Source organism: Nanorana parkeri, unplaced genomic scaffold (assembly GCF_000935625.1).
Source record: "Nanorana parkeri isolate BGI_ZX_2015 unplaced genomic scaffold, ASM93562v1 scaffold141, whole genome shotgun sequence".
Classification (NCBI taxonomy): Eukaryota; Metazoa; Chordata; class Amphibia; order Anura; family Dicroglossidae; genus Nanorana; species Nanorana parkeri.
The window spans coordinates 795,938-806,666 of NW_017306409.1; the positions used below are offsets into that span (position 1 = coordinate 795,938).

At 40.9% G+C, this 10,729-nt stretch overlaps 1 protein-coding gene across 1 annotated transcript in view; it reads left to right on the forward strand.

The window, feature by feature from the left end:
• The window catches only part of STXBP4 (syntaxin binding protein 4), a 101,655-nt gene that overhangs the window by 75,086 nt on the left and 15,840 nt on the right, over positions 1-10,729 (forward strand). Inside the window, exon 14 of the mRNA XM_018554067.1 lies at positions 551-678. Within this exon, the coding sequence (XP_018409569.1) occupies positions 551-678 (128 nt within the window). The remainder of the gene's footprint in view (positions 1-550; positions 679-10,729) is intronic.

Below are 10,729 nucleotides of genomic sequence, written 5' to 3' on the forward strand. Positions count from 1 at the left end.
ACTCCTCTGTCCTTCTCTGAGTCTGTGCGGGTCCACGCTGCTTCATAGACTTACCTTGTGTCTTTCCTCGTCTACCGTCCGAACATCTGAAGTGCGCATGCGCCCGCCCCAAGATCCTTTGCGGCCGCCCGAGACTCTTCAGATGCTCGGACGGGAGCGCGTGGCGGAGACATAGGTAAGTTTAAACCCTTTTTAAAAGGATTTTTCCCCCCAATGTTTTTGCATATATCTACTGCTTGCTAGCAATAGGTATATGCAAAAACACGTGAGGGTTTAATAACCCTTTTAAAGGGAAAGAGGAGTAGAGTAGACCTTGGAAACACTTTTAAAATACCCCAAAACTGTTACCTCTGAAAGACTCTAGCACAGGGTGCTCCTCGCCCCCTCTCATCCTACACAGCATAACATTTACTGCTAAATTGATTTGGTTCAATCACAAAGAGATGTAATGATACTCTGTGAAAGGCCATTTTGTAGGACGTTGATGACAATTTAGCTTGAGTGGGAATCCTGAGTGAATAACTTACTTTAAATATTATTTCTTCTACAGTGAACGAATCCCCACATTCTCCACCCATCTACCAAGACTGGGAAAATCTAGATCTGGCATAACGGCAGCCATTGCAACAGAAGCTAAAGAACTCTCACGATCTATCCGTTCCATCTCAGATGTAGACAGTAAGTAAATTATAGTCTTCTAGATTATTTATGTGGGGGGGATAAAACATGGGAAACATGCATGTTTAGGAGAGATGTACTGAATAGTTTTTATTTGCCTAAACATACATTTGTAAGCGCTAAAAGCACCTCTCATGCTTTAACTTGCTGGCATCGGGGACAAAATTGCCAAAATAGCAAAAAGTTTCCCAACACAATACCCAGCCAGCATGCAAAAAAACTTGTCTCACCGCTAAGGTTAAAAACAGAGGTTTAGATACACGTCTTCTGCAGAAAATGTGAAAGCCGCACAGCCGCGCCAATGCCCCTCTATATAGTGCGGTCCCAACTCTAACCTATGAGAGTCTCCATCTTGGAGCACATGTGGCAAAAGATCAAATTGGGTGCAGGTTTGTCAGGAGGAAGCCCAACCTCCCTTAAAGGCACAGAGACACACAAGGGACCCCACACATCACAACGGCAGCTGAGACCCCCCATGCGTCACTGCGCGAAATCAGTCAAGTAAAACAAATGGTAAACGCACTCCTCAATCAAAATTGCCAAAATGACACGTTTATATCACTGCGTCAGTGGCTAGCCTTACACTTTGTTTTACTCCGAGCACATTGCTTGCTTTATTAAAACAGAAATTTACTCTGCAAATGTTTGTGTCCACCATAATGGGCTTCACATTACCGTCTACCAGTAGGGGGGCCTTCCCATGCCATGAGCTGCCCCAATTTCTTGCTTTAATGAGATTATGTGCACAGAAGGGGTCATTGCGGACATGGTTAGTGAGTGACAGAAAAGTTGTAAAACTGAAAAAAGGCGTGCAAAGAAAAATAATGACTGATGTCAGTGTTATGCAATCAACCATGCACATAAGTGAATTCATGTTTAAAAGTGCCATTCATAAAAGCTAATTCATTTACACCTATTAGGGGGACCTCTTGTTTCCTAGTTGAAGTAGTACAGCAAAGATGAGGGGTGTCAGGGTTTTTAACAAGGGTTAATTTGGGTTTACTGGTTTAACCTTTGTACCGCTTTATAGCCATGTGGTTTAAAAACATAGAACATAAGTGTGTTCTACCCCCTAGGCCTTTTCTAGCTCGCAGAGTCTTAATGCAATGACAGGGTTGTTCTGTATCAATACTTTATTGTGTTAAAAGGCATATAAATCCACATATGGACAAGATGATAACCTGTTTCAGCCATTTCAGCTTTAGACATAGCATAATGACTAAGGCCATAATGGCCGAAACGCGTTTGTATAGTGGACTTTAGTTCCGCTTGTTTAACTGCTAATCTATGGCGTTCCCAAAAACTATTTGTCACAGAAGATGTTCTTGCCTAGCTTGTGCAATAATCACATGGTTGTAAGATGTCAAAATAGGTGTGCAAAAAGATGTTTCATATGTTGGAGTATAAATTCCAGCTCCTAAGAGGAATTCTTCTGGTGAATTCAGTGTTTCGCGAGATTCTTGTTAATAAAACTTCACACAATTTTTCTTGTCTGAATAAACAGATAATTGTAAATCAAACACTTCTCAAGACCGCTATGTTCTGTCTGTGGATGGCCTAAGGGCTGGTTCTCATTTTCACGTGTCTGATGAAACTAAATGCATGGCGAGATCGGTGGAGTTTTACTTAAACTGTATCTTAACCCTTTCACGGCTGAGGCCATTTTTAAGTTATTTATTTTTTGGCTTTATTTTGTTTTGTTTTTTGCACACATTCGTAAATACATTTTTTTTTAATGTTTTACATTAAAATGCACTTAAAACCCCAACATATATTTTCTGAATGCAGAGGACCCATAGAATAAAATATGGTAGTTGCATTTTTTTTTCTTTTTTTTAATAGCACAACTGTTTAACAACTGTATATTTTCAATAAAAAATACAATTAATTACATTTTAGTGCACACAAAATAATTTTTACATTTTCTCTCAAATATAAAAGGTGAGACGTCAAGACTCTGCGCTCACTGCACAGTAACAAACAACCCCACATTGTCCATAGGTGACGTTTTAAAAGCCTTTTATAGATCATCGGTTTAGAGTTATTTATACATGATGGCCCTATAATTATTCCTTTCATTCTGACATGTGCAGCGATAAGCAGCCTGTGTTGCATAATCATTGTTTACGCACACATGTGCACCATACACCTGTGCATGTGAGGAGGGGGCGTTATCTTTTTTTTAAAATTATTATTATTACTTTTTTTTTTATTATTGTACAGCTTTTTTTTTTTCACTTAACTTTATTTCTGTCGCAAAAGGGTCTTTTGGACCCCTAATGCCTCCCCTGTACTCTGGCATCTCTGATCAAGGACATTCTCATAGCCGAGAAAGAACAGCTCTGAACCAGGAAGTACTCAGAGCTAAGCACTTCCAAACTCACATCTCAAAGAAGAGACGGAAGAACGGATGTTCTGTCTATCCCGGCTCACCATCCTGATTGTGATCCTGATTGTGAAAATTGCACAAGTACTTTTTTGCGCGTTTTTTGCCCACGCGTATGATAGCACAGGTGTGAATGATTCACATTAGTATGCATTGCTTTTTTGTATTTTGTGCATTTTCACGAAAAAAAACGCTCGGGTGAACCAGAAGAAGATGATTTCTTGCTTTGGACAGATCTCCTCTCACTTCCTGTTGTGTTTTGAGATAGGAAGCATAATTAAACTCCTTTTTTTTTTTTTGCATCTATCTACTGCCTGCTAGCAGTAGATAGATGCTAAAACATGTAAAAAGTTAACAAAAAGGGTTTTACTTACTTATGTCTCCGCCGCTTGCTTCCGTTCGAAGATCTGAAGATTCTCGAGCGGCCGTGCAGGATGACGGGGCGGGCGCATGCGCAGTAGAGATCTTCGGCCGGGAGAAGAGAAGAGACACAGTGTAAGTCAATGCAGACAGTCCAGCAGCGTGCACAGACTCCATGGGACACAAAAGTCTGCGCTGGATCAGAGACCGGCACCAGCCAGAGTGACTCCTGAACACTACTGAAAAGTAGAAGATGATCGGATCAAGAGGCATCATTTAAGGCAAGTCCTCAAAGCAGCATGGGGGGGATATTTGTGACTTTGCCACTTTAACAGGAGCGCTGACTATTCCGTACCCTATTTAAAACAAAAAATAGTTTGGGCTATAAATCTACTTTAATTGCATTTTTATGCATTTTTATCCAGTGTATTTGTCAGAAGTTTAGCATGCAGCGCTTAAGTTTTGGTGCCTGTCGTGTAAATTAGCTGAAGTCTGTATAAAATGCTCTACCACTGCTTTTTAAAGTATTAAGCTGCTTGCAGAATTCATAAAGGACCACATTTTTGTTTTTATAAATGGCATTGGGATTTTATGTTCTGTGGACAGTTCAGACACAAAATATGCTTAGCGGGATTCTTTAATTAATAGCCCTCTAATTAGGTAGAACAAAATGGAGGCCCTAATGCCTATTAGGGTTCAAGCACTGAGTCCGCAAAGTCCCACAATGAACAGCAATGAGCATTCAGGATCACCACATCAGTTGTTTCTGGCAGTCTTCCAGCAATTAACCGGGTTGCTGTAGAAATCCATTTTAATCAGGTATTTCATGCTCCCTCTTTCTGTACATTCTGTTCTGCGATTAAGCGGGTTCTCATTACACTTTATACTGAAGTAAGCAGTAAATGACCTCTTTCCTCGTTGAGTCTTCCCAAGCGCCTTTTTCCACCTGTAAACTGACCCAGTACTTGCGAGCACCACTCCAGCTTTTTTTTTTTTTATAATTCAGTACCAAGGAAATACAAAAAAAAGCAAAACTTTGATAAATGAAATATAATCTTATTCGGAGCAGCGGATGTAGAGAAGGAGAAGTAGGTCACCGGAGGATGCAGGTTCAGAAACACTCCCCCGGGATATCTCATCGCATTATCTGTTGAATTACTGCACACAGTGTTGCTGGCTTGGCTGATTACAGTTCACAGATTGCAGACATGAACCGAAAATCCTCTACTGCAGCAGTTTTCTGTTCTCCGGAAGAAACAACTTAATTCAAATGGGTTAGTGACTTAATTAGTCTGGAACATCTCACAGATGAACTTATTGCGGTTTTCTATATATATATATATATTTTTTTCCTCCTGTACAAATGTAAAGTATCTCATATTCCCCATCTCACTGCATCAGCAAAAAGGATGTACTTGTCCGCAGCAATATGTTAGAGTTGAGCCAAATATATGAACAAAAGAGATAAAAGTTCCCTTTAAAGGAAAATTATGTTTTTTTTGTTCAATTTTATTATAAAATAACAGCAATATGTTAGAGTTGAGCCAAATATATGAACAAAAGAGATAAAGGTTCCCGTTAAAGGAAAATTATGTTTTTTTTGTTCAATTTTATTATAAAATATATCTGAACTTTTATTTATTTATTAGATTTGGATAGAGTGGTGAGGAGTGAGAATTTCCGTCGGGTTTTTTGCCTTGCCTGCCTTCTCTAGCCTGAAGGGCGTATGTGTACAGCTGGCCATAGACTGGTAGAATTTTGTAATAAACAAACGCTCATACAAACAAATCTTGTCAGCACAATAACATCAACTGAGACTTGATGAATGTTGTTGGAAAATGTGTTTGTTTTATTGGTTGATGTTGGAACTTAATGGGCACAGGCAGGGCCCTCCTTACCATCTTGTCTTGAATTTCCCCCTCCCTTTTAGATTGTAAGCCCTCAGGGGCAGGGCCCTCCTTACCATCTTGTCTTGAATTTCCCCCTCCCTTTTAGATTGTAAGCCCTCAGGGGCAGGGCCCTCCTTACCATCTTGTCTTGAATTTCCCCCTCCCTTTTAGATTGTAAGCCCTCAGGGGCAGGGCCCTCCTTACCATCTTGTCTTGAATTTCCCCCTCCCTTTTAGATTGTAAGCCCTCAGGGGCAGGGCCCTCCTTACCATCTTGTCTTGAATTTCCCCCTCCCTTTTAGATTGTAAGCCCTCAGGGGCAGGGCCCTCCTTACCATCTTGTCTTGAATTTCCCCCTCCCTTTTAGATTGTAAGCCCTCAGGGGCAAGGCCCTCCTCACCATCTTGTCCTGAGTTTCCGCCTCCCTTTTAGATTGCAAGCCCTCAGGGGCAGGGCCCTCCTTACCATTTTGTCTTGAATTGTATTGATTGTAAAGCGCTGCGCAAACTGTTGGCGCTATATAAATCCTGTATAATAATAATGGAGTTTCCTGAACGAAAACCATAGAACTTAATTTTTTTTAAAAATACCATCCTGCTCTTTTTGATTTTTTAATTTTCTTTTGCCTCTGCAGTCAAAAACGATAGTTGATTTGACCCCATTAACTATTAGAAAATCAAACAAACGTTCCGGAAACAAATGATTTCAATATAAATGATACTGGTGTATGGCCAGCTTGAAGCTCAGACTTCCAAAACCTAAAATTTGTGTATAGAGTTTGGGATGCTGTTGGAGGCTCTCTAGACTTGCAAAAAGGAAACATTTAAAGTGACATTAAAGTCTGATTCTTCTTTCCAGTAGTTTTCAGCAGTCCCTCCAGCGCTGGTGCCGGTCTCTGATCCAGCGCTAACTGCTGTGTCTTCTGTGTCCCACGGTGTCTGTCCACGTGCATACTGCCTGGCTGCGTGCATTGACATACAGTGAGGGGAATTTATCAAAACTGGAGCAGACAAAATCTGGAGCAGCTGTGCAAGGCAACCAATCAGCTTCTGTCTTTTTTATTATCAAATCTCAACTGAACAAACTGAAGAGAGAAGCTGATTGGTTGCCAGAGGCACTGCTCCAGATTTTATCTGCTCCAGTTTTGATAAATTCCCCCCACTGTGTCTCCGGCCGTAGATCTCTACTAAGCATGCTCCCGCCCCATGATCCTTCACGGCCGCTCGAGAATCTTAAGATCGTCAGACGGGAGCGAGCAGCGGAGACACAGGTACGTTTTTACCAATTTGGAAACTTTTTTATGTTTTTGCATATATCTACTGCTTGCAAGCAGTAAATATATGCAAAAAAAAAAAAAAGGTTTAATTATACTTTAAAGATTAATCACTAATGATTTTAGTAGTGCCCTGTTGAGTGTCTGTTAATTTCTGTGTACCTCTTGCATAAAATAGATGACTACCTTAGTAGCTTAAAGTGATGCTAAACTCACAAGATAAATCCTAAAAATACATTCAAGTACCTCAATTATTAACAAAATGTATCTTATTTGTGTATCACTCGGCTGTAGATCCTCCAATCATCTCTGAATTGGGGCTGACACTGTCCTTCCTTCAGGAGGGGGGCTACTTTTGTTCTGCATGGTCCCTGTGTGTGTTGTGAAGTAGTCACCGCCCCAAGCTCACTCCTGTGATGGACTACAATCTCATGTTTAATTTACTAATTTGTATTAAGATTGTAGTCCATCACAGGAGCGAGCTTGGGGCGGTGACTACTTTACAACACACACAGGGACCATGGGGAACAAAAGTAGCAGGGCAGGGACTGCGGAAATACTCGCTCTAAAAGGTGTTTCCATCTTTACTCTGTGTAGGGATATAGCATAACGGAGGTGTGCAGATCACATAAGTGGATTCCTTTTAACATTCCTTAGCATAAATTGTTCCAATGTAAAACTGATGAAGAACATCCTCCCATGATGTGCATCTACTTTTTTTGTAAATCTGTCAACATCTAAAGTTATGAAGGCAACTTAAGCAAAAAGGAAGCATTGCAAGGTGGCAGCAGTTTTTTGACTGTTATGATTTAGGAGCTTGGGTTAAAGTCGGATATATATGTCGAATTTCTGATGAACTGGCTGAAATTCGCACAGCGGGTTCCAGTCGGCACCCTTCCAGACCAGCATCCCTTGATCAGCTGATCGGATGAGCTGGTTGTAGCTCCTTTCGGGTATTCTAACAGCAGCCGATGGCTGCTATTAGACTACATTGGAAACAGCGGGGGATTCGTCCATCAACACTCATAAGCGTTGATGGAGGAATCTGTTCTATTTTTAGCTTAGCCCGTGGCACATGCAGTGCATGTCTTCAAGTGTCCCACAATGCAATGCACATCACTCTGTGCAGGCCAGTAAAGGGCAAGTGGTATGACGTTTGCTGGGATCCTGTTTATAAAAGCACCAGTGCCGGTTATTGAAAGCACTTCCATGAATGTCAGATAACTATAATGCCTTTTCTTATACTTGTTTGCCTTTTATTGTATAACTAAAGGAAAACATAAAAGCATCCATTATAACAAAGATAATGTACACATTTGGTTGCCATCTCCTGCATAGAAGATAGCCTACAGAGCGTACGGTTGTGCAGTTTTAACCAGCCATGCTCTACTGTGCCAATTTACCATGTTTTTAGGGACCGGGGTGTTTCGGAAGTGTAATCTCATTCGTTTTTGATTTAGTGAGCAGGCAAGTAAAAAAGGAAGCTGCAATGGGGACAATAATAGCGTCAGCCTGCTGGCTTCATAGTAATCAGCCGAACAGAAGTGAAAATAGGTAACCTTTCCAAGTTCTGCTTTTAAGAAATTTTTGTGGCCTGGTTACAAAGTTCTGAGTTTCCAACCTAGACCATTCTATAGCTAAGAGCCCATTAGGGCAGCCATAGTGGAGCCTGACTCTAAAGCAGGGGTAGGCAACTCCGGTCCTCCAGCTGTGCTTTAATGACAAATCCCAACATGGCTTTTTCCTCTGAGAGGCATGCCTGGAACTGTCAATCTTGCAATGCCTCATGGGACTTCACACCACAGTGTGTGTAGTTCCACAACAGCTGGAGGTCCGGAGTTGCCCACCCCTGCTCTAGAGAACAAAGAAAATGTCAGATAACCTTCCATTTGTTGCTCAGTTAAGTAAAGCCCCGCCTTTTCCCAGCCTGCAAAGCCCCACCCCTGCATTGTGCTCTGGTGCATTGCTGTTCTACCCACCTATGGAAGGCAGGGATTGCAATACTTACATGCATTACAGATGGCTCACACTGCAGGATTGGCTGCCCAGTGTCCACATCTTGGTTAACATTAAATGAAAGTTGCATGCCAATATGGTAATTTTAAATTAACTGCATCCAGTTGTTTAATTCCTTATAAGTCTGAGCAATTGCATATTAATAATTTTTTTGACAGCCCCGGGTAGTAATGAGTCATTTAGTTCTATAAATGCTTGAAGGTTGATTACGAAGCATGGCAGGCGGATGACGCGTAGAACCACTCCACCGCTCACCTTCTTTCAATGTCAGGCTCAGCTGTTGCCATGGTGATGCGTATCAACGTTCAGCGCAGCACAATGGCCCGTGATAACTTCTAATGCTGCTTATGTCTCCGCTGCGAAATGATGACTTTTTCAGAGGCGGTCGGTCAAATATTATGTTATAATAAATTAGTTATAGAAGATTTGCCTGATGCTGGATGTGATTTCTCAAGACATTCCGAGCCAATAAAAAGTGAATTATAGTCGTAAGTGGATGACGTGATGAGCTATGTGGATGCAAAAGTTTTATAAAGATTTTGCCCTGTAACAGGAAATAAAGCCGGTCTCTGCACGTTCCAGATGGCTGAATATACTGTATATGTGTATAGTCAAAATACACTTTCCAGTCCTATTAAAGGGAATGTATTGTGGTTTTGTATATATGTTCAGCACCAAAATATACAATCTTAACAAGTATTTACCTTTTTTATTCTTTGTAAAAATATAAACTGAATAGCGGACAAACCTCTAAATACATATGAGGGTTGTTTTATCTGACAAGGGGATTGGGATTACTCCATTCAGTCCTGACATGTGCACAACATTGCCAGGATTAGAACCAAACTTTCTCTGTTCTGGTTAAAGAATACAGTTGTGTCATCCCCCCGCCCCCAGCCTGCTGATTGGACAGAGAAGGAGCAGCAGCAGACTGATGAAGTCAGCACTGTGCTCACTCTGCTTTCGCCTACTCTCAGCTTGTTCCTTGTCAGCACATTTGCTTGCAGAGAGAGAAAAAGGTTTTCTAGTAACAAGCTCACACCTACATTTTAAAATGACACTATAATGGTTTGGGGTTAATGTAATGTTAATGATACACAAATATTAAAAACAAAAGCACAGCCTTCTCCCCCTTCCATTCTATAACATTTCAATCACATCTACTGCATGCACAATACCAAAAAACATACAATTAAAAAAAAAAAAACAATTCCTTGCTTTGGATGCAATCTTTATTAAATATTTGTAACACGCAGCAGCCACAGAGCACTATGCATTTTCTAAAGAGACAGCTTGAGCTCCCATTAATTAAATTTTCAGTAGGGAGTTTGAGCTATTGAGATTTGTAAACATTTTTTTAATACATCAGGATAGACAGGTAAAGCAAGCCCAACTCCAGCATGGGCTAAGAAAGAATAATGTGATACCCAGCATCACTTTTTAAAATAAAAAAGCAGCTGCAGTATTCACCCTATCTCTAACTCTCTTCCCTGCAGACTCACTCGTTTAGCGATCCAGTGCAGACTCACATGTTTAGAGATCCAGTGCCGCTTCTCTTCCAGTGAATGGCATCTAGCATCATTGAACTTCGTTCCTCTGAGCCCAGGGCGGGTGGCTGAGCCTTGATGCCCTGGGCTAACAGGAGAGTGCTGCCTGGACTTCTTACTTGGCATCACTCTCTGTAACATTTAGGATCTGCCCACTGCAGGATGAAAGAGGGTGAAGAGGACCTGTGATGTCACAGGACCTGAGTGAAGAAACCTAGAACAAATGTAAAATAAAGATATCTTTTTTTATTGGTGTAGGGATGCTCTAGTGGATGAGAAGAAAATTATTTTTGTACTAGATATTAAGGGACACGGGTCCCAGCCCTCTGTGTTTATGATCATGCTCTTGATTACTGCTTTACTACAAAACTGAGGGATTTTGGTAGTTGGAGAGTTTATCCTGGGCTGGCCTACAGTTTTTTTTCTTTGTTTGCTTTCGTCCAATCCTCCTGCAGGCGGCAGTAAAACCTAAAGGTTAAAGACCTCCGTGTTCCTCAATGGATTCCTATTACTATTTTTATACCTGACTAAACGTAAAATATTTATTTTATTTGTTATAAATATGATGATTACACTATATA